Consider the following 25484-nt stretch of genomic DNA (forward strand, 5'->3'; position numbering starts at 1 on the left):
CTAGTTTATTGCACTGACTCATTTTTGCATGTTTCTTTTAATAATGTGCATTTGAGTTGTGAACACTGATGTTGATCACTAAATCTCACTTGATACTGACATGACCCCTGGGGGGTGTTTAACATATTTTTATTTTATTTTAATATATCAAGATCATCACTCCAGAAAATCACAAAATACAAAAATGTAAAATTTGTTATTCTTTCTAAGCAAAACATGATCACCTCCAAACCTGCATATTATCAAATCTCTTTCTTGCAAATAAATTATCGTGATTTTCCTCCATACACTTCAAAACACATTCCCCCTCAAAAGCTGCATAAGTTTTTAAAAAGAACAAAGTTAACAAAAAAGAAAAAAAAATCTATATAGATCAGAAGTTCTCAAACTCTCCTGCAGGGACCACTTGACAGGCCATGTTTCGGTTTTAACCCTGAAATGGCACACCTGATTCAATTAATTAAAGGCTTAATGAGTCGTTGTTAGAGTAGGAAGTAGGAATTAGTCAACTACTCATTAAGCCTTTAATTGATTGAATCATTTAATTAATTGTGTGATTTCAGGGTTAAAACAGAAACATGGCCTGTCAGGGGGTCCCTGCAGGAGAGGTTGGGAAGCACTGATATAGATCCAGTGGCTCAGTAAATGGAGGAAAACAAATCCTAGTTTCCTTAAGTAACCATTCATTTCTCTTAGATAGAGCTATTTTTAGACAGAAAAACATGTAAAAATTGCACACAATTACTTTTTCTTTTGGCAAGTCCGATAAAGCAAGAATGAGTAACGCTTTATTTTTGATGTCTTTGTTACACATACTTACTATAGTAATAAATATAGTATTTTTTTAAATAATTACATGCAACTAAACCTAATCATGTTCTTAAGCCTAATCCTATAGTTTATTTAATCTTACTTGGATGTATTAAATGAGACCACACTGTAAAAATGAATATGCTTTATCTAATCAAAATAATTGTGGCAACAGATTACAAGCAATAGTATTAATTAAATTTAAGAAATTAGAATTGAGTAATAATTAATCAAATTAATTCCTTAAAAGTTAACCATTTAAAATGAGTAAAACTAACAACAACAAAAAACATAAATTGAAGTCACCATTATGGTGATCAGTGTTTTAAAATTACGGTTTTCTCCTTCAGTGATTCTGCTTGTTAACATCAGGTGTCTTCAATATTAGCAGTATAAAATAAAGAGTTCTTAATTAATCTTTGACGTCTGTCTGTTAGTGAGATATTTTTGTTAAATTTTTTGGTGTAAACTTTACTCAGTTTAAAATGGTTAATTTTTAAGGAATAATTTGATTAATTATTACTCAATTCTAATTTGTTAAATTTAATTAATAATATTGCTTGTAATCTGTTTCCACAATTCTATTGATCAAATACAGCATATTCATTTTTACAGTGCATAAACCTTGAACTAATGTGTAACCTAAGAATGTGTCATATCATCTTGTCCCTGAATTGCTTGATTCCACTGCATTCTTATGAAAGCTCAATTGACTGCAGTAAAATACATTTAATTTTTTTAACTTTTTTAGAAGATTTAAAAAAAAGTACAATTTGCTTTCTATAATTAAAAATGTATCCAAAGGAAACTGTTAGGTAAATTAATGGATGGTCCCTCCCTTGCCAACTGTAAACAAACTATAAAACTTAACTATAAACAAAATAAATGCATCTAGAAAAAATAAATACACATTTGTCACAGAATCGGTCAACAATTTACAACTGGTCTTTACACAGATCACTGAAAACGAAGCAAATGTGATAACGATAAAAGAATACAAGCTATTTATCAATGCATCTCTGTTTGTAACATCTTTGGTTCATTTAGGTTCTTGAATTGAACTCTATTCCTCTGTAAGCTGACTCCCTGATCCAATAATTCAACAGCTGGAGGAAAGACAACTGAGGTGAGAGCCAAAGTTAAAGAGGATTGATTTAAGACAGGTGCCTTGACTTGAATAATCACTGCTTTAACTGCCTTGTTCACTTCTGGTTCTCTGACACATTTAGAGGTAAGATTGATCAGAACACTTCAGAACAGGGTACAACTAAAATAAATTATTCCTTGTTTTTATTGAATCTAACCAACAATCGTTTATAGGTTATAGGACAGGGCTTTTTATTCAGCTTTGGACACATTTCTCAATACTTTAGTCACTTTTTCAAAAGGCTTGTAGCCCTCAAACTGTATTCACTTTATAGCCCTTAATCCTGTAATTGTGGACAAATGTGGGCACAGAGGACTCAGGTGTGATCCTAATTTTTATTTATTATAAATGTTATATCACTGACTTCGATAAAGTTTTGTCTATCCATTTATGGTGTTTCTATTTATTTTGGGGGTATTTTTGAATTTATTTCCTCCAAAGAGTACCATATTTTCAATGTAAATTATGCTTATTTTTATGTTTTATTTTTTACATTTTTTTAACTACATTAAAATATCATTCCAATAAGTTCTTAGAGCTAAAACCTTAAGATGAAGTGACTTTGCTGTCACCTGTCTTATTTTGGCTTATTTTAGAATGCCCTAAATTAGTTTTTCCCATTCATTTCTATGGGTGCCCATTTTTGACCCTAATACAAGATTAAGGAGGGGTTTTTTCCCCCACTTAACATTGTAGAATTGAGTCAAGAAAAATTGTGTGTTCAAGAGGCAAACTTAGGAAAAGTAGCCAAGTCTTGAACCGCTCAGATCAAGGGAAGTATTTTTTTTTTAAATAAATAAACTATTTTGCACACATTTGTTTAGAATACAGTTTTAGGGTTAAACAGTAGAATGTTAAGTAGTAGATACCTGTCAATCTTGTATTTTACAATTTTACAAAATAAATCTTTTTTTTTATTTAGTTTGTTGTTTTATGAGTGACTTCATAAGTGTGTTCGAATAGTTTCTTGATTGAGACGTGTATGAAGTGTTTGGTAGTTTTAGTGCAATATGAACGTCCAATGAACTGCTGTGTGCCGAACTGAAAGTTGGTTAGGAGAATTGCGAATAGTTTTGAAAAAGTGACCAAAATATTGAGAAATGTGTCCTAGCAATTGTAAAAAAAAAAAAAAATTTGAAAACCTGTAATGGCATATGACTGCTGACTAAATCATGAGGGTTGTTCAACGGCTCAGATGGTAGGGGAATCCCTTATACTATGTAATTATGAATTGGGGGTATGATATGATTATACTGTATGAGATAATGTTTTTTACACTTTGTCATAACAAATGACATCATTGCACACAATTAATGTTTTAATTTCATATACATCTATGAAATTTTATTGTTATCCACCTACAGGGGAAATAAAAAGTGCTTTTGTTATTTTATGTGGATCACATCAATTTTGGTCAAATACACCTAGAGGAGCCCTTTACTAGACTTTTCCGATGTTTCAGGGCACCAAGCATCCGTGATCAAACAGGAGTCACCTCCGCATCTCCTGTGTTTGTTTGTGTCTGAGGTACGGGAACCTCCACTGCCCCGTGCGTGCCGTTGCTCTGGGTGACCGGGGGCGGCCTGTTCTCTCCGTTGCGGACGGTTTCAGGGCAGTTCTGTACAAAGATGATCCTGTTGAAAGCCTTTAGCTTCCTCCAGAGCTGTAGATAGACTTTGCACTGAATGTACATGAAGATGAGTCCTCCAAAAAAGCCAACCGCCACCACGATGAGCTTAGTCCAGAACGGCCACTCCAGCACCCCTACGGCATTGAGAGGGGACAAACGCACCAACGCTGTGTGTGCAATGAGAGTATGAGCATGGCATTACAGCACTATATCACTATATTACCATCCAGCTACTCTAAAGTAGAATCACATCCCACACTGGGATTTCCACTGACACATTCAATCATTACAGCACTATATCATTGCATTAACAGGGACATTTAGGTGTTTTATGATTCCTTGGCTCTTAGGCTACGCTCCATATCCGATTTTTGTCTGTTAAGTGTGAACGGCAAAAAAATAATCACATGAAATGCGATCTAACAAATTTGTTTAGAGCTACATTCAATTGACATTCACATTTCTGGAAACCCGTTTCAGTCTCAATGCTCTGATTGGATTTCGAGTGGTTTATGTGACTTACGCCACGTAAAATGTAAATGTCAGATGTTGTTAAAGAAAACATGCTGAAAGTTGCTGCAGAAACAAGGTTGTGTTGTCAACATTGCCATGTTGTAAATAAGTCAACATCTGTATTGAAAACCTCTCCAATGTTGCGGTTGTTGTTGTTTGTGGCGTATGCCTACCAACGCAACGTCATTGTCATTGAAACCAATGCAGATATTTCGGAAAACGAAAGAGTGGCATGGGAACGCAAATCTGATCTGCGATACACTATGAGGATGTCAATTATTTTAAATCAGATTTCAATCGGATACACAAATAATAAGATTTGGACTGACAGTGTAAGCGTAGCCTTAGTCGCCCTAGTTGTTTTGACTTTTAAACATTAGCTTTGGCCCAGATTAATTATTTTTTTGTTTATATATCACTGCTGCTTCACATTCAATAGTTTTTCAGTTTTTTTATGTTATGCATTTTTAAATGCATAATTTGCAGTAAGTCCAAAAGACATTTAAGCCATTTTGGTGCTCTAGAAAGGCACTATGCAAATTACATATTATCATAGTAGTAATATTCCATGGCTATTTTAGTATTGTTTAAATACTATTATAGTATTACTTTTATATTTAATTCTTTATTTTTTATTTTTAAGTTATTTTTTAAGTTAGAGATGCATGATATATCTGCCACCATATCGATATCGGCCGATATATGTTCATTTTGAATGTTTTCACTAACTATCGGCCCAATAGGAACATTTTGCCGTTATATTAAAGCAAATAAATAATGAATTATTTCCTTCAGCTGAGACACTTCAGATGTGTACTGTTTGCCATTATGGTTTTGAATTGCTTAAAATATGATTGGAATCACTTTTAAAAAGGAAAATACAGTGCAACATGTGCAGTGCAACACTATAATTGTGTGCTTGGGACATGGCTTTTAATTGTGAGACTTTTATTTTGTAATCAGGCTTTTAAAAAAAATCTAGAAAAACTTGGAATTACATTTATCGGGTAATATATAGGTTATTGGCTATTCAAATTTAAAGAATTATAGGTATTGGCCAAAATGTTAATATTGGTGGATATTTTTATTACTAAGTTTTGCACTTAAACTTCTTTCAGTTAGATGCCAAGGCAAAGTTTTTTTTATTTTAATTTTTTATCAACTTATTTAAACTTTTTTTCAATCTTTTTTATCTTGCATATATTATATTTTATTTTACTAAAAAAATTTACATTTCAATAACTGAAAACATGTTAAACAATATTTTTTTCCCCCATTTCATGTGAGCTTACATAATTTTAAGCCAATTTTGTCAAAAGTACTGATCATTCCTTAGGAGTAAAATAAAAAATGACTTAAAATCAGCTTAGTCGAGGCTACTTTACAACACTGCATTTCACCACTATAATAACTAGATGCTACTAAGCTAAATTACATAGTAACCTGAATAATACTGCATTGCACCTCATGTCCTCAGGCAAACATTTATACTTTCACATAAAAATTATTAACTATTGGATAGTTTTATATGTGTATAAAAAAGTTCTGTCACCAAGACAAATTCCTCATAATTATGTGTAAACATACATGGCAATAAAACTCATTCTGATTCTATTGTGTAAGTTGAGGGTGTGACTGTGTCTACCATTGTTCTTGCCTTGTCGGATCTCTTCAGCCGTGCGGTCAATCAGAACGTAGAGTGACCAGATGACACACACCACAGCCGCCAGGTGAAAGGCCACAGAGCAGAAGATCTTTCGTCGCTCGCTCTTAGACATCTGCAGCTTCTCCCACTAAAGACGAGACAGAACAAGGGAGCATCACTTCAATTAATGTTAACATCTTTCCTTCTAATATTGTTTTTTAGCCACAATGTGGCAGCACTAGGATATGTGTGTTCAGGCCTTCACAATATTTCCACATTCAGACAAATCTGCACAATAACCCTTCAGTTTATTTTATTAGCAGTGTTTGCTAAGGCAAGCATCACTATTATTACTGCTTATTCAAAGGGAATTCTTTTAAAATAATTTAAACTAACCTTTAAACATATTTGTAACTCGCTCATCGTTTGTTCTATAGGCATTTGAACTAGTTTTCTTTTTTAAATTACTGTTTTTTGTTCCATAAATATTGAAAATTATGAAAGTTATTGAAAGAGTACTGTACTGCCACACAATATATAATGCACTATACACTTAACGAGTAGTGTAGGAATTTTGTAAGATTAGTCTGATGGCACACGTCTCTATGGAAACACAGCACAGTGTGGTGTGATGATCAAGCTTGGGAAGCAGGCACGAAAGTGTAAATGATATGTGCTTTTCGATTATATTTGTTCTAAATACAATGACATTTTGTAGTTCTGAAATGCCCAATGGAAGAGGTCTTTAACATTTTTCAACCCAAACATCATTAGGAGCAGGACAGAGGACTATTACATATTGCTTAAGTTTGCATTTTAAGCCTGGCCTATAATAACATGCTTATATTGCCATATTAATCTGTACATATATATATTATGATGATTACACGATACACCATTAAACTGACCATTACTAATGTACAGAATACTGTTTACGGGTTCAAGCTTCAACTCGTTTCACTTGAGAATACAATTGTAACAGCTGTTTATGAGCAGTATTTATTCATATTACACATTTAAGCTAAGCATTTAAAAATTTACGATGTTTACAGTCATCGATGTTTACAGTCTCCGTGCTCACAGCAACTCGAAAATTTATATTTTAATTATTAATTTATAAAAATTTAATCCCAGTCTGGCAATCTGGGATTTTGGTATGGAAATCAATGTTAGGATTATGATTTTTCTGTAGTATTATATCTTAACTTGAATGTATATTAGGACCGTTCTTTGTTTTATTTTGGCATCAGAATGAGAGTTTGGACGTAGAAATGATGAGACACGACATCAGACTTAATAAGCTGATTTCTTGTACATCTGAATTTTGCGTAGTATACACAACCATTGTATTACTGTATAGTATAGTATGTTGTTGATTTTTTTTTTCTTCAAAAATACAGTAAAACAGTGATATTATAAAACTGTTTTCTATTGGAAAATATTTAAAAATCTATATTCAGCATCATTACTCAGTCTTCAGTGTCACAAGATCCTTCAGAAATCATTCTGATATGCTGATTTGATGCTCAAGAAACATTTCTTATCAATATTGAAAAATTTTGAATATTATGTTTTTTTAGGATTATTTGATAAACAAAAAGTTAAAATAAAATATTTAAGCATTTATTTTAAAATAGAAATCTTTTGTAACATTATACATGTTTTCACTGTAAATTGTGATTCATTTAATTAAAAAAAAAAAAAATCCTTGCTGACCCCAAATTTTGAAACGGTAGTGTATTTTAACATGGGAGGGATTTTAGTTGAATTTTGCTTGACTTTATAGCTTCAGTTATGGTTAACATGACACTGTATTTTTGTTTAAAGCTGCAGTCCGTCGCTTTTTTTGGTTTAAAACTTATCCAAAAGACATATTTGAGAAAATACATAACCAGCCAGTGTTCAAAACTATCTGCTTCAAGCATGTCTTTGCGTCATTACGTCACATCTGTACGCACACATCTGTACACATAAGATTTATAGCCTTTTCTCACAGCACTTGATATAATTAAACTTATCAATTTGATGGCAGATCCAAAAAGGTTCAAACGACAATCACCAGTGACAACAGATTCACCCGCTGTAAAATGCGAAAGACTTCGTTTGGACTTCGGAGTGGCTACAGAAAAAAAGAGACTGCAACCGGACCCATGCGAAAACAAGGATACATATCGGAAGGACATTACATGTTGTCACGCAATGCTGATGTTGTTAAAATTAACAATTTGAGAACAAAGTATAATTTGCACGGTTTTGCGTCATATGATAACTTGTTATTAATTTAATCAGCGCGATTTAATGCAATGTCAGAACCAGAACAAAGGTGGATGCGTCTTACTAGTTCAGATCTGTGATTCTGAATGCCAGTATTCACACTGGTGCGGTGACTGACAGACACACTCTCCTCAAACATTGTGTTCATCCACGCTGTGCCGTGTCGAGGGTGTTGAACTACAACTCATGTAAAGTTGATAATTCCGCGAATGACTGCAATTGCAGGTTTCGAACAGAGATGGCGACAAAGAGGAAAAAATGCGGACTGCAGCTTTAATGCATACTATCTATTTTGCAACTGGAAGCCAGGCTTCTCTATTTGATGATTGGATGTTCTCTCAAGGATCTCTCAAACTTTACAACCAAGAAAATAAATGAAATTCAAAGGCAGTCACACAGCTAAATGAAATAAGCTAATATTGTTTCTTGTATATTGTAATTGTAAAATATATGAAAAAGTACATTTCTGAATAATTGATTTGACTATTAAGTAGTATATATATTCTCCAATCTTTAAAAACACCACATGTGTTCAATAAAACAGGGTCTGAGCTGTTCATAGACTTGCATATGTGTGTGTTACCTTGCGCAAAGGTTTGAGATGTGTCTCCATGATGAAGTCATATTTGCACAGCTCACAGCAGCGTGTATCAGAACTCTTGATCCACTGGTGGAGGCAGGTCTGGTGCACAAAACGCATACTTCCTGTACAGTGGCAGGGCGTGATGAGTGGACACTCTTCATCACCTTCACAGTGACAGATCCTGCACAAGCAAAAACAGATCAACCTCTCGCTCCTTCAATCTCTCTTTTACATCCCTCTCACTTACATTTCAATCTTTCAATTTAGAAATACTTGACTAGCATGATTGTGTTTACATATTGCAAACGCATTATACACAGAACAAGTAATGGCAAAAAAAAGAAATATATACAACAATAATACAAACAAAACAAACAAAATAAAAAATAATGAATGGAAATAAGATAAAACACCCAGATATGATCATCCTCCTGTGAGGCACCCTCACCCTAAAATTTAAAATGGATCATTTTTTTATACACTAATTAATCTAAAATGAGTTTTCTATTAGGTTACATTATTATATATTTTTTCTTCTCAATATAGTAATTTACTGTCAAATTATTTGTATATTTATTTCATTTCAATCTATTTTTATGAATCAAATTTTTTGTCCATTTTAGGCCATATCCACACGGACGCAGGTATTTTTTATAACCGTGACTTTTTTTACGCAGTTCGGCCGTTCGTCCACACGAAAACGCAGAATCAGGACACTGAAGCCGAACATTTTTGAAAACCCCTGCCAGGGTGATTATTTTCAGAAACGCCGGTTATAATGTTGTCGTGTAGACAGCAAAACCGGGGGTTTTGCCTTGCGACGTCAGAGTGTGTGCACACGCTCCTCCTACTGGAACCAAGGGGGTAATCCATCAGACAGAAGTTGAAGCCTCACGGGAGCCGCCATTGCAGCAGAACTTCACCTACTGTTAGCATCCCATTGACTCCCATTCATTTTGGTGTCACTTTGACAGCGAATAACTTTAAATGTGAGGCATCCAAAGACCTTATTTGTCCATAATTTATTCCTAAAGAAACACAACAATGTATAAAATGCTCCATTATTTTGGCCCCGTAGAATCCGTTTTTGTAAGAATAGGCTAAAGATTGCCTCATAACCACAGGAATTTCTGTAGCACAATAGAGACATTACCATATAGACAGAAGAAGAAGCTCGCAGGCAATCTTTTACAGTCTATGAGGCAATAGGGGGGACATGGTGGCACAAAGTCAAGGTGCAAGCCCATAAATAGAGTCCATAAAAGTAACGGGACAAAATATTTCAGCAACGTTTTTAAGCAATTAGGTGATTCAGATTGGTCTTGGCACAGCTACAAGAAGATTTTCAACAGTCAGACTGTCGTCACGCTCAGTTTGAGCCAGCGCAGTCGCTCAGACATCAGACAGGAAGTGCAATAATCGGGCTTCAGTCTTGTCTGTTGAAATCAATGGGGTCGCTGTGTCCATTTCTTTTACTGCCTATGACTGGAACCTGTAAAAACTTTTTGTTAGGCTTCTGATTGGCCAAAGTGGCTTTACGGTTAGGGTTATATCGCCGCCTGCTGGCGTGGCATGCTCTTGACAGCGCTTGATGGCGTGTTTTTGCGTTTTCATGTGGATGGGATTTTTTTAAAACGCAGGAGGAGAAACTCTGGTTATAAAAATACCCGTGTCCGTGTGGACAAGGCCTTAATTTAACTGAATCAATTGAATAGATCAATAACTAACTACTTTAATTTTAATCACATTTTTTATTAATCTAATCTAATTTATTTATTTACTTATTTCTTTTTTTTACAGTTTTTTCTCTGGACTTTTCCACAGACCCCCTGAAAACCCCTGCTGTAATACATGTACATGGACGGCCATTGGTTGTATTGATCAAGGCAGTAGTTCAGGGAGTGTGCAGCTTTCTCACCTGCACACCTCTTGTTCATCATCAGTGGATGCTTGTTGCATGGCGCCATTTTGATTGGTGGGATTAGTGCATTTACGGGGGGATGGGACAGACATATCTGGATCTCCTGAATCTCGCTCCTCATAGGTCTTTGTAATATGCTCCTCCTCCTCCTCCTCACTTCCACTCCTACTAGAACCATGCCCACTCCCTTTCCTGTGATTGGCTGCCTGGCTTTCACCCCCACGGTCCTCCCTTTTTGACAACAACTTTTTGTGGGCGTTGGTGTCGGGATCCTTGCACAGAGGCGGCTGGTTCTCTTTCTGTCCCTCGTTAGAGTTGACAGACATGAGCTCAATGCCGTCCCGTTCCTCACGTGGATGCGTTTGCGTGTGTCGGCTGCCACTGCGTCTCCGTCTTGCTTTCTCGCGACTCCAAGAACGAGCTTCTCTACAGCGTTGCTCGTCTTCTGATGATGAGTCAGGGTGTGCGAGCAAGTGCTTATGCGATCGGGAATGTCTCGTCTGGCCCACGCACTCCTTGGCACACCCAACAGACCCGGTGCTTTCCCGTCGCTTTCGAACACGACGCTTGACTTGCCGTTTTGTGGTGGCGGCGGGATCAGAGGTCGGGTTTATGGGCATGACGGGTGTAGTCTGATCTGAGCCATCTACATCAAGTTTAGTGTAACCACTAGAGCTGCACAACACAAACACACACACATACAAAACAAGGGATGAAGAAGACACAACAGAGCATGAAATGATTGACATGAAAACATAACGGACACTCAATCTTCAATGTAATTTCTTTAACATTCCTTCACAGGTATGCATAATACACACAAAGTCTGAGACTACAAGACTATAATATATATATACTAGGGCTGTAAAATGATTAATCACATCCAAAATAAAAGTTTGTGTTTACATAATATATGTGTGTGTAGTGTGTATAATTATTTCGTTTATATAAATACACACATATGCATCTATATATTTAAGAAAAATGTGTTATTAATATATAAAACATTTAAATTTATGTATAATATTAATTTTGTATAAATATATATAAAGTATATACATGCAAATATTTCTTAATATATACATGCATGTGTGTGTATTTATATATACAAAATAATTATACAACACACACACACATATATTATGTAAACACAAACTTTTATTTTGGATGAGATTAATCAAATCAGGGCTGTGAAATGATTAATCTATATATAGATTAATCTACATATATATATATATATATATATATATATTGCAATATTTTGCATTCTTAATGTAATTTAGTAAAAAATGCTATTCTATTTTGCATTCTTAATTTAATTTAATGCAAACATTTTTATAAATATTATTCTATTTTTAATTTAAATTAATTTATAAGTAATTCAATTATAATATTTTATTTTAAAAATAAAATAATCAACAGAATAGCCTACATTTCCTTACAAATAACAAATTTGATTATGACCAAGAAATATTGCAGATTGCTAAATATTTCTATTCATTGTTCAAAATCATATCTGTCTGCTCATTTAATAGTTTAAATAGAAAAAAACTTGCAAACTTTTTGGACAACACAACATTTACATCCAAACACACTGACATTCCAGAACTTATTTAAAAAAAAAAAAAAAAAATCACATGGTGTGCAAAGTCTTTAAACATGTAGGTGAGCAAAGCACCAATAATGAACATCTCACGGCAGCGGTCTATGACCACACACACCTGCATATGTCCTGGGAGGAGGCTGTAACTGATGTCTGAGAGACGCTGTTCAGAGCGGCTCCTTGGGTGGAACTGCTGGCCTGAAACAGATGGAGACAAAAGTGCAACATAATACACTTATTTTGTTGTCATTAGGGTTGCTTTGCATAATGATGGAGTGGGTGTGTGTGTTACCTTAGATATATTACTGGTTCGACTTCCTGATCGCCCAGGTGCCTTCTCACCCTGATGGAAACAAAAAGGATTAATCATATGTGTGCTCTCTCATCCACAATGAGGGCATAAAGTCATACTACAACTTAAAGTCATACTACTTCAACTTAAAGTGTACAATCAACTGTGACCCCTGTGGCACTTCCACATCAATCTTATTTGCAAGTGCTTTATACAAAGCAACTTACAAATAAAACTTTGCTGTGTTTGTCTGAGCATTCTGCCATAACAATACAGGTCCAACCAATGCCATGAGTTTGTCTGTTTGAACAAATGGCAGACGGGGAGTATATGCAAAACCCGTTTAGTAGCCTACTATTGCAATTCAGTTTGGTGAACCTAGTAGAGCAGAAATTACAGGCATTCTTACACATTACACATAAATAAAGAAAATATGGCTTTTATAGCATGGTTTCGGTCACATGTTTGAACAGATCTTTAATGTGACTGCAGCTTTAAGACAAACCAATCCTATTACTAAAAATAACAGCGGCATCGTAAGACCATTTGCACACACATATATGTGTGTTCATGGAAACTAACGACCACAACGGCTATTTTTAGTATTGTTAACTTTAAACACAAAACCAAATCTTCAAACTACATTCACAAAACCACTGACTCTTCTCTTGTTTTGGAAACCATTTCACCTGTTCTCAAAATCAAACAAAGCTTTCAGATCATACTAGGGTTGCCACTTGAGAATCATCACGACACCGGCGGTCATTATCCAATCACAGTCCACCATCATGCGCATCAGACCATATGAATAACAAACTCTAATTAATCATTCTTTTGGGATGAAATCATTGTTTGATTCGCAAACATGTTCTGCAGAATCCTCTGCTGTCTGGTCGTTTTCCGGTTCAATCCGTACTCACGCTAACGGCAAATCTCTTTCACTGACTGGGTTTTGATTTAGGCAAATCAGTTTTGGTGAATTCAAACAAAGTGATTATTGTTCATGAGTCCAACATCCATCCAGCCATGCAAGAAAACATGCAATCTACCTGAGGGAATAATATTCTGATGTGATTTGCTGCTCATGAAACATTTCTGATTATAATTAATGTTATTTTGATGAATTCTTTGATGAATATAAATTTCAAAGGAGATTTATCTGAAATAGAAAGCTTTAGAAATGTCGCTACTGTCTCTTTTGATTAATTTAATGCATATTTGCTGAATAAATGTAGGGTATTAGCTACTTTGTTTAATTTCTTTTAAAAAAAACCTTTAGAATTCTTACTGACCGCAAACTTTTGCTATGTAGTCAGTGTATAATGTTACAAAAGCTTTTTATTTAAGATAAATGCTATTATTTGATTTGTGTGTAATGTGATTTTTTTTGTATGACATTAAAATTAGTTTTAGAATTAAATTGTACATAAATAAATGTGAAAACAAATGTGTTTATGTCTGAGAACCTTTTTTACACATACTTAACTCCAGACACTGAAATGACAAACCCTGCTGCTGTGTCCGAAATAACCCACTACTCACTATATAGTGGACTATATAGTGAGCTTGCCATTTTGTAGAGCTGTCCGAATGTACAGTGATGATTATTATACCCTATAGTCCACTCAATGTTTCCCAGAATACATTTTGAAAAGTAGTGTACAAGCGATGGTCACTAACCCAAGCCCTACATACCATCATGCATTGCGCTGATTGTAAAAATAAGTTATAATCATGTGTGGAGTAGCGTATGACAGAAACGGCCAGAAATGACTTTTAGTTTTTAAATTTGGAGAAATAAGCTCAATATAATATGTATTTATTTAAAAAAAATCTATTTAGCCCAAAGCCGGCTCGGCACCACAGATGTAATCAACGGCACCGAGAGACAATCGAGTAGTGTCCGAAAGTGGTGTTTCTATTATGCTGGTGAGCTCACTATATAGTGCTCTACTCCCTACCCCCTACATAGGGGGTAGGGAGTAGTGGTTTAAGTGTAGTTTTCGGACACAGCGTGTGTGATACAGTACAAATATTTTGGGTGCCCCTTATTGTCCTAAAGAACCATGATTATCACATATTTTCTTTTTCTGAAGTTGGCAACCCTAAATCCTACACATATCAGTCAATATACGTAAATACTACAGAGCTTTCATTAGAACCAACATCAAAAAAATGGAGAACACAGCATCCAGAGGATGTAGTTACACACACAAAAAAAATTATACAGTAAACTAATTTTACAATTACGTAAAAAAAGTACAGTAATCGCAACTTAGTAAGGGGAATACACTGTATACTCTATGTACTGCGAGTATAGTATTCTTGAATTGAATATATTGTATAGTATTGAATTTCTGAATATTCAGCACTTGCATATACTGAAAAAATGCAGTAGTCCAAAAGCCCAGAAGGTCAAGGAAAACTCTAAATGAAAAGTATGTTACAGTACACTAAAAAAAGTTGTACAACTGCAAAATCAAAATCAATGAGAGATTCTGCCTCAGCATCACGTTTTCATGTTTTGTCCAACCTGAGAACCTTGTCCAACATCACACCTTGCTCTTTCTTATCCTCATCCTCTTCCTCCTCATCATCCACCACATCTTACACATAGGCCTCATCCGAAATGCATGCTTTCTTGAGTAGGTGCACTGTAAAAAATATATTTTCATGATTTTTAATCACAACATTTTTTCTTTTGTCAAATCAGCTTAAATAATTTATGTAGTTCAGATAACATAATATTTTGAGTTTCTGGTGATTAAATTAATCTCCTACATTGTATTAACTCAATTTTTCAATTTCAATAAGCTTAAAATTTTAAGGCAACCTGGTTACTAATTTTTTTTAAGTTAAACCGACAATATTTTTTTATTTTGAATAAGTAATTACGACCGCTAAAAATTATAGTATGAATGTGAGTAGTATGAATGTAATCTGGATGTACTACATTCGCGATGCTGTTATTATCATGTGACCTACCAGCGTCAATTGCATTGCTTCACTGTCATTCAAAAATCATCTCCCATGACCTCATGGGATAGTAAAGTGTCCATCAAATACACTCTTCAGATTCTTGCCAAGAGAAGTAGGTCATCTGGGTAATTTTTGCCTACTCTTATAGGAGAAACTGTGAATTCGGACATACTACTTTTCTCACATACGTTTTTTCGCCTACTATATAGTAGGGACCTATACGATTGCAGACACAGCCAAACTCTCTCCGCTCACAATTGGTTTGATCACATCATTAGAAACAAGTGTGAACAATTTTGAGTCGTTTTGTGTAAACGATGACAACCGCGTTGTAGCTCTGTTTAACTTTTGCCACTTGTGTTTACCGTTTTGCCACACAAGTGCATCACAGTGCAAAATGTGTTTTAGTGAGTGAGAATGTGTTTGAGAAAGTGAGAAAAGTGAGTGAGTGAGAAAAGTGCATGAGATTTGCAAATGGTGTTTAACTGCCTGAACTTGTTCAAGGTTTTGCAGAAAGAGTGAATTATTCGACAAATGGGTTTAAAGGGTTAGTTCACCCAAAAATGAAAATTAAGTCATTAATTACTCACCCCCATGCTGTACCAACCCCGTAAGACCTTCGTTCATCTTCGGAACACAAATGAAGATATTTTTGATTAAATTTGAGAGCTGTATAACTACCACATTGGCTGCCTAAGGGACTGCCTCTTGACGGCCCAGAAAGTCAATGAAGAAAATGTTTAAACATCCCAAGTGACTACCGTGGCTCAACTATATGTTTATCAAGCGACGCGAATAATTTTTGTGCGAAAAAACAAACAAAAATAACGAGTTTATTCGACTATTTCTTTTCTTCCTTGTAGGCCAGAAACGAGATTTCCTTAGATTTCCACAACGCATGCGCGAGAATTGCTATCTGAAGTAAGCAGATCACAATTCTCGCGCATGCGTCGTGGAAATCTAAGGAAATCTCGATATACAAAAAGTATTAAGCTTAATTAGCGTTTATTGCCTCCATTCGCCTTATTCACGGCAGCGCCATCTTTGATTTTTAATGAGAATGAAAGCGAGGCTGTGAGGGATAGTCATGCATCTCTTCAATGGGCTGTACTGTTATTTAATGTGTTTTCGGATTGTTTTGCTTATGAAACACTGGAAAAATATCTTTCCAAGAAATGTCAGTTGACAAAAAACTCCCAACAATGTAAGCTGTGGAAAATTGTAAGTAATCTAGCCGCTTTATTCAGCTTTTTACAGCGGATGCCATTGGAAACACGGTTAGTCTATCCCTCACAGCCTCACTTTCATACCTGTCATGGCGCTGCTCTGAATAAGGTCTATGTGCCTCAGGCAGAGCTGATTCCTGGGCTTTTGGTGGGTCCACCTTTGTTTCTAGTCCACACCTGGCCCATTATTAACTTAACCATTTTTCTTTCAAGCTAACATACAAGAGCACGCACACACACACACACACACACACACACACACACACACACACACACACATATCTATATATAGATATGTATATCTATATATATTACAATAGACCTAGCTGATTAATATAACAACTTTAAATTTAAGCAAAAAGTTCCAGTACTTTGCAATCTTTTTGTATAAAAAAAAGAAAATATCTATGTAGTTTAGCTGATGTAAAGGCTAGTATTGAGCTCTGTTCTCTCTCGACACTATATAGCTCTGAATTATTAATGTGAAAGTCAACAGACACCAACATCTGATCAGTTCATAAATATTTAATTCACCCGCAGGGTTATTTTTCAGCGAGCATGCAAATGCAAATGCATTCTTTGACGGAAAATCATATTATAAACATGTTCTCTGATTGTTTGACATCAGTCAAACATGATGATCATGTTTGCGTTAACACCTGAACTCCAACCACAGCATTCCCAGAGGTCCCTAGAGTTCGTCCAGAATGAACCACTCAACCAAACATGGTTTTTGCCAAGAAGCAGAAGTCTGCTTCGAAAGTCAGAGATTTCAACAAAAACACAAACATTTCTCATCTAAGCGAAAATTCATTTTATTGCTCTATATTGCTACTCCTTCAACAGTTGTCTCTTATATGTACCAGTTTTTATTTTTCCTAAGGTATTTTATGGAGAACCATCTAAGCTGACACTTAACTAAAACAACATAACTAAAAAATCCATTACACCCCCTGAGTTTTGAAAGAGCAACATCTGAGGAAAATAAAATTACTATTCTGGACGCTTTCCACGGGCTTTAGAGTTCGACTCAAGTGGTGTGTAATGCACATAATGGATTCACTTTCTACATAATAGCCTTAGCTTCTGTTCTGAATGATGATACTGGTTCCTCGCTGGAAAAATAGTGCTCATTCATCCAGTCTAGAATTTCTATACTCTGACCACACGGGTAATATGACCTTTTTATTGATGGTTTCTCCTTATCTATGCAGTCTGCTATATAATACACTCTAAAAATGCTGGGTTGTTTCAACCCACGTTTGGGTCAAAAATGGACAATCCCAACCGTTACGTTAGAAAATAAAATGAAAAAATATAACGGTTGTCCATATTTGACCCAACAAACAACCCAGCATTTTAGGATGACGGTTCTTCTGACTGTTTGAATTCACAAATTACCAATTTTCTGTTGTATACAGTATAGTACGCTCTAAAAAATGATTCATTGGCTGAACAACCATTACTCATAAAAGTAATTAGATTAAACACAAAAAAATTACTTTTCTACCCCTACTTAACATATAGTGTGTGTAACACAAAAATATAAGTTACTAGGTGAACTTAAATGTATGCATAAATAAAACGAAAAAACCTAAGTCATGTCAACTACTATAATAATTGCTTTGAAATTAAGTAAATCGAGCATTACATTTGCAATACATATATGCAATTTCCCGTGATGCCTTTCCAGCCAAAAAAAAGCCTTTTTTTTTTTACTTAAGGTACACCCGATCGTTTATTGCAATTTTGGTCAAGAAATTAACTTTTAAATTGAATTTCCTTATATTTTTAAGTTAAGAATGTTACATGAACTCAAATATTTAAGTACATATAATAAAGGTTTATGTAAATATTTATGTAACGTGATGCATATATTTTTAAGTAAAGAATGTTGCGTGAACTCAAATATTTAAGTCGGATTGATGCAAAAATGGTGCATATAAATTTTAAGTAAATCCAACACATCATTTTTAGAGTGTACAGTATATATGGTTGCTTATTACAGAGCTCTATTAAAACAAACATATATAAATCTCACTGAGGGCTCTGACAAAGTTTCTGATATGATGTACCCTTACAATTTTTTCAAATCTCTACTACTGCTTCTGACTGAGAACAAACATGAGAAATAAAATGCTCCTGTCTTGGCTTAATTTACAGAATCCAGGTCACAGTAAATGTTGACCAGAATGAGTCTACTAGAACATTCTAAATTCCCTGTAAAGGTCTAGACTAGAGGAACACTTAATATCTTTTAGCCTTGACCCTTAAATACGATTTAGGCTCAAAGATCAAGTCAATGTTCTAAGATCAAGGTTTAAAGGTCATTACCACTGTTTGTCTCTCCAGTCAGTTCCTAAATTTAAATCGAAAGGCATGTTATATCATTGCTTAAACAAAACAACAACATAAAATAAACATGATCATGGTGATGGCGAAGTGATGGCGCAGTAAAAAAAAATATGTGGGGTGGTGATGGCGCAATGGATAAGACACAAGCCTTTGGTGCGAGAGACCCAGGTTCGAATCCACCGTGAGACACCAATGTGTCCCTGAGCAAGACACTTAACCCCTAGTTGCTCCAGAGGCGTGTGACCTCTGACATATTTAGCAAATGAAAGTTGCTTTGGATAAAAGCGTCAGCTAAATGAATAAATGTAAATGTAATGATCATGTGGAAGACACAACCAAATGTAAGATGATATACACTACACTTTGGGATCAGTAAACACTTTTTTTTTTATAAAGAAATTGTTTATTCAGCAAGAAATTTATCAAAAGTGACAGAAAAGTCTTGTACAGTGTTACAAACATTTCTATTTAAAATAAATTCTCTTTTGAACTTTCATATGTTCAAACTTAGAAACATTTATTTGTTAAAAAAAAATGTATTATGGTTTCCACAAAAATGAATTAATAAAATCAAGAAACATTTCTTATTATTATCATCAATCAGTTGTGCTGTCTAATATTTTTGTGTAAACCGCAAATTTTTTGTGGATTTTTCGATGAATGGAAAGTTAATGAACATTATTTTATTGAAATATAAATGTCTTTTCTGTCACTTTTGATTAATGTGCCCTCAAACTTAGTAGAAAGCCAATATACAGATACATTTACCAACTATCTGTTTTTATATAGCTTACATGTAAAGTTGGATACGTTTAGTAGTTGTCAAATGTAGTTAGTCACTTGTTTTGCAAACTGCAAGGATTAAAACGGGATTTACAATTTCAGTAATACCACACAAGCAGTTTAACTGAAAAGTTAATTGAAAGCCATGCCATAATACTTTTATCAGTAGAGCCCTCATGTGCAAGCCAAAGACAAATATAATAAGGTACATCATTTCGTAAAACTCATCTCCTTTACATTTACAATTATGAAACAATAATCTACAATCATACGACCAGAAACATTGAAACTGACATTCACTTACCCATAAATTCACCCCTGTATGTTCTATAAGCTACGAAACTGGCGATCGACTCTGCTTGCTCCAAAGGCCGATGCATGTAAGAGCTCACACATGCATGTTTATGTGCTAGACAGGGCTGGATTAGCTCAAGCTGCTTCTCTGAGGTATAATCTTTAAGTGGTTTGTCTCTGGTCGTCCATTCATTTAAATACCTATGGAAATAGGCTAACACATAGTTTCAGCGTTAGATCCACTTATATTTTTCTGATGTTTGAGGTAGTTGTCTAGCTCTGTCATCTGAAGTTCTGCCTTTTGGCTTCAGAACAGCTGTTATTTTAGATAAACCTGTCAGTGTTGGATCCATACAAACTTATGTGTGCAGGTGCATATACAATGGTGACCATCCCCAGTGATTTGTGTTTGTTTAAGAGGCTCTGGTTCTAGCTGGCATTCAAAAGCTAACTATAGACACAGGTGCATTATGGGATAATGAGCTGATGGGATTCACCTGGTCACAAACTAGTTCTCACACAGAATATTTTGCTGGTCCAGATACAATGGGGCCTCTTTAAATTAAAGTTAATGGAGCAGATGCCTCACTCAGTGTGTTGAGTTAACTCTTTCTGTAGTCATTATATAATAAACAATCAGATTATATGATTATCAATCCTACCAGCAAAACTGTTTTACCAATAATCTTGAATTTTATAATCACCTGCAAAATGCCATGAGGTGCCATATGACAAACTAATATCTTTGCATCAATCACAGTACAAACCAACAGCTGCCAATAAGCATGTCGGGAGCAATGTTGACAAAATAAACGGAGCCACAACACTGAACCTATTTAACCTAAACACGTTTAATCCCACCGGTCAGAATTGTGACTGCAACTTTTTTCTTATTTCTGGAAGCTCTAAAAATGTTGTTATTGACTTTGGGCAAGAAATGCAACTGACAAAATATTTAAATGACAACATTTAAATGACAAAATTGATTAAAATCTATTAATGTCATGTAACTTTAGTGAAAGGTCACATGACCAGATCAGTTCACTTCTTGCTTGCCCATCTAGAAGAAGATAGCCATTTCTCAATATGCGTTCTTGTCTGTATTTGGCAAAAAAAATAATTTTGGCTTAGGGCAAAGTGAAATTTCATAACTTTAGACTATTTAACTTTAACTTTATAGCCTATTAGAGAGCTTACTTATGTTTGAATTGTTTGCCTTATGTCTCATTGTAGCTTCTATACCTTTCAGGCTAGATATTATTGATCATTAAAACTGACATTTAACAAATATATATATTTACATATGTATATATATACATATGTATATATATATATATATATATATATATATATATATATCAACTTTCAATGTGTTGGACTTAATACTGAACGGCTTAATATTTGTGAAAATCGTTATACATTTTTTCAGTATTATTTAATTAATAGAATGTTAAAAAGAACAGCATTTATTTGAAATGGACATCTTATATATATATATATATATATATATATATATATATATATATATATATATATATGTCTTTACTGTTACTTTTGATCAATTTAATGCATCCTTGCTGAATAAAAGTGACACTGCATACTGAAGTAATTGCTTTAAAAAAATCCTTGTCTTCACAGGAATCATTTACATTAAAATACAGTAAATTAAAATAAAGTTTCACAATATTACTGTTTTAACCAATAATCAAATTTATAATAACCAGTAGATAGAATTTTGTCGATGTCTCGTACTATGTAGAATCTAGTTTAAAGAGAAAAGGTCAGGGAAGGCCGCCAGGGGCCCATCATGGTGCCAAGATAATGTGCTTATGTATGTGTGTTAGAGAGTGATCACAGGTGACATCTCCAGCAGAGAGCACAGTGGATTAGACACCCGCTAAAGAGAGAAAGAGCGGCTAATTCACAGAAATGGTACACGTGAAATGCACATCACACGCAACAGTACACCTACAACATATGGGAGGTCTGAGAGTCTCCATACTAAGTAAAACCATTCTAGAAAGAAAGTAATAACTAACAACTGTTTGCTCAGTCTTCAGTTTTTGATAGGTGATAATAATGCTTTCAAGAATTCATCCTATACACCATGTGCTACTGACATGAATGATAGAAGAAAACTGATGAAAAATCTTAGTCTTATAACTCAAAACCATACTTAAATAGGTATATCCAGGGGCCAGAATTTCATAGAGACTTGCTCTTTTGACTTAGGATCAGTAAGCAGTCACATAGAAACCACACAGAATGCCATATTAACTTGAATGCAGTGGCATACAAACCATAACACCTTAGTACAAAATAACAACAACACACTAGACCTGTGATGCCAACTGTGATGGCAACCTGATCAGGAAGTGTGGTTTGCTATTACTGTGATCTAATGTAAGTATAGTTTGTCCTGCCCTCACGCCAGTAAACACATCCTCAGAGAAGAGAAGAGAAGAGAAGAGAAGAGAAGAGAAGAGAAGAGAAGAGAAGAGAAGAGAAGAGAAGAGAAGAGAAGAGAAGAGAAGAGAAGAGAAGAGAAGAGAAGAGAAGAGTTGTTGCAAGTTATTTTGATTACCCAATACGGTTACACTTTATTTTGATTGTCACTTTAGACGTTCTACTAATTATAAGTAACTTTTCAATGAGTCACGAAACTATATTATAGTAAGGCTCACAAGTCCCAGGTGTAGCTCAGTCCGATACCAATCACACCTATGGAAGCATTGGTATAAGTGCCTTTTAAGATCTTTGTGGAAAAAAGGGTGTATTGTATATGTATTTTTTTTTTTTTTTTTTTCTTGTTTTTTGTGTGGTGTATGTACTGTTGTTGGGCCTGGAGCCTGTAATAAAGTTTGTGATAAAGTTTGTGAAGTTTGTGAACTACGTGTCAACTAACTCTCATTAGAGTATTAGTATATTATAGTAGACTGTCAGTAGACTGTTAGGTAATGGTTAGGTGTTAGGCTTTGGGTTAGAAGAATAAGTTTACTTGTAGTCGCCAAGTTACTTATAGTCAGTTGAATGTCTGTTGGGGGACCAACAAAATAAAGTGTTACTCTAACACGACAGTTAGTTGACATGTAGTTGAAAAGTTACTTATAGTAAGTAGAATGTCTAAAGTGGACTATCAAAATAAAGTGTTACCCAGAATACGAGGGCACATTAAGTTTAAACAATATATACTGTGTGTGCATGAATAAATCATTTATAATAAATACTGCTATGTACTAATATTCCTAATCTTTCATTCCAAATTAAAATTCCAATTCAACTTCCAGCGGGGAACGGTCAATTTAAAGCGAGACTCATTATTGAAAGGGAGCCAATTCTTAAATTCAGGATATCGTGCAATTTTAGGGCATGCTATATCATTCAATACATGTACATCTTTTATGTAGTATATTTATATTTTAATAGGTCCTTCATTTCAGCCAAATGATTCAAAGGCACATTTCTAAACTCAGTAATTTCAAGTTATATGAAATATCAAAATGGCTACATTCACTTTAAACTGTGTTCTTTCATTGGCATGAAAACTGATGTTTTCAAATGTTTTCACAGTATCTTCCATTCATGAATATGTTGGTTGGTTCAGAGTGCAGCAAAGCAATGTCCAACACACGCACACCACCAACACACAAGGGTCTAGGACAAGAGCATGTTATTAAGTACATCTGATGGCGAAAGACCACTGGGTGACCACGTTTACTCAAGATACAAAGAAATTTGCATAGGACTGTTCAACTAGTGCACTCTCTAGGCCATCCAACAATATATTCTGATGTTTGCAACAAATCTGTCCAAAAAGTGTTCTTTCAATGGCTAAATTATTTCTGGATAATGCTGCCAAAACATACTGAAGATTAACTGTAGCCAAACATTTACACACAATCAATGAGTTTGCTTTACTTTTTCATGCTGTTTCGGAGACAAGTTGAAAAAAAAAAACTGAACAGCAGTGTCAGTCTAATTATGTGTGCAGAAAACCAAAAAATCTAATAACATTTATAATTTCTGTACATACAAAATTGATACAGGTTATTTCACAGATATGATGGACTAAGTGAACTACTAAGTGTCTAAAACAAAACTCTGAGTATATTACAGATTTGATGCCACAATCCTGAAAATATTTGGCAAATCTAGTGTCTCAAAGGGATTGGAGCTGGTGACTTTAGACAGCATTTCCCATTTTTGAGTATGATTTGCATCAGGCCATCAGCGAATGGACTGTAGATGTGCATCATACATCATAAAAATGTCCTGGATATTACAAAAACTGACACAGCTAAAACAAATACACGCTGAAGCAATGTGAAGAAAGAGCATGTGTGATTTACAATGACTCTGCATAGACTGAAACATCCAGCTCCTGCTCTAGGCTCTTATTTCTGTTTAGAAGATTGAGTCTTTTTTATCCTCACATTGTTTTTGCCATTTAAATCTCACAGACTAACCTATAATGCAAACTAAGTATCATAAATCTTATTGCATAACAATACTCTCAACTTCAACTTGACCCCAATCTAAACAGTAACCCTAATGAAAATGTATCATTGCTCCACAGAATCCATTAAAATACCAACTTGTATTTTCACACTATAGTATCCACATGGAAAACCACGGATGGCTATACCTTCAAGATAACTATTGCTATGAAACAAACTATGGTATTTGTTATGAAAACTCCACATACATTACATATTCACATAATGGGTACTTGCCTCATTCTCTTTACTCTTGTCTTTATTCCGGCTGGAGCTGTTGCCATTCTCCTTAGTGATGGGTACAACTGATATCTGATGCACAGGCATGCTAGCCTAGCAGTGCTCGGGACTGCGGGATACCTCACTACCTTCAGCCCACCAAAGACAACCGACTCACATCATCCTGTGGGTCGGCATGGAAACAAAGAATATGACCCGCTCCAGAGCTCGTATCCACGCTCCGACAGATACATGCATGAATTCAGGTATCCTGGTTGAGATCTCAGACTTCAGCTGCAACAGAGAAAAACATCCAGAGAGTCACATCCCAAAAAAAGCTTCAGCCAATCTCTCTTGTTTTACCTGTGATCTGTGACAGGCAGAGAGAGACAGACAGAAAAGCTAATTTAAATTGTACTCTACCTGAGAGCTGCAGTGATGCCTCAGTTTGAGAACGTGCGTGTGTGTGTACGTCTGTTAACGTGACCTGTAAACATGCTGCTGAGAGGACTTAGGGGTTATTTTAGCTCCAAATCTCCTCCCTCCAGGACTAGCGTGGGATGGAGCAGCAAGCTAATCAGCTTACAACCCCAGAGGCTTCACACAACCTCGGCTACTGTAACACACAAACACACGCTCACACGAACATGGGAAGACACACTGGACCGAGCAAACTAGCTGGTAACATTTGAACTGTTAAATGTTTCATTTAAA

General features: G+C 35.0%; 1 protein-coding gene across 5 annotated transcripts; it reads right to left on the bottom strand.

Annotated features, from left to right (window-relative positions):
- Nucleotides 1-3271: 3271 nt before the first annotated feature.
- Nucleotides 3272-25484, bottom strand: marchf1 (membrane-associated ring finger (C3HC4) 1). Of its 5 annotated transcripts, none has more exons than XM_039692320.2 (8): nucleotides 25194-25484; nucleotides 24789-25064; nucleotides 12419-12469; nucleotides 12245-12324; nucleotides 10521-11198; nucleotides 8603-8783; nucleotides 5758-5893; nucleotides 3272-3754 (listed from the first exon to the last, which is right to left on the bottom strand). In XM_039692320.2, the coding sequence occupies exons 2-8, from the start codon at nucleotides 24876-24878 to the stop codon at nucleotides 3438-3440; spliced, it is 1533 nt and encodes a 510-aa protein (XP_039548254.2). In that variant the 5' UTR covers nucleotides 24879-25064; nucleotides 25194-25484; the 3' UTR covers nucleotides 3272-3437. The 5 variants fall into 5 exon arrangements, with proteins under 5 accessions (XP_039548254.2, XP_039548262.2, XP_039548231.2 ...); XM_039692328.2 differs by having other exon boundaries at nucleotides 3272-3721; nucleotides 5746-5893; XM_039692297.2 differs by having other exon boundaries at nucleotides 5746-5893.

This window comes from Pimephales promelas, chromosome 6, assembly GCF_988280905.1.
Source record: "Pimephales promelas chromosome 6, fPimPro1.hap1.1, whole genome shotgun sequence".
NCBI lineage: Eukaryota > Metazoa > Chordata > Actinopteri > Cypriniformes > Leuciscidae > Pimephales > Pimephales promelas.

Coding starts and splice junctions, on each gene's coding strand:
- marchf1 (XM_039692297.2), bottom strand. CDS start 24,878: ATGCCTGTGCATCAGATATCAGTTGTACCCATCACTAAGGAGAATGGC. Junction 5,894..8,602: donor ATCTCAAACCTTTGCGCAAG/GTAACACACACA, acceptor TCTCGTCTTTAG/TGGGAGAAGCTGCAGATGTC. Junction 3,755..5,745: donor CCGACAAGGCAAGAACAATG/GTAGACACAGTC, acceptor TTGCACACACAG/CGTTGGTGCGTTTGTCCCCT.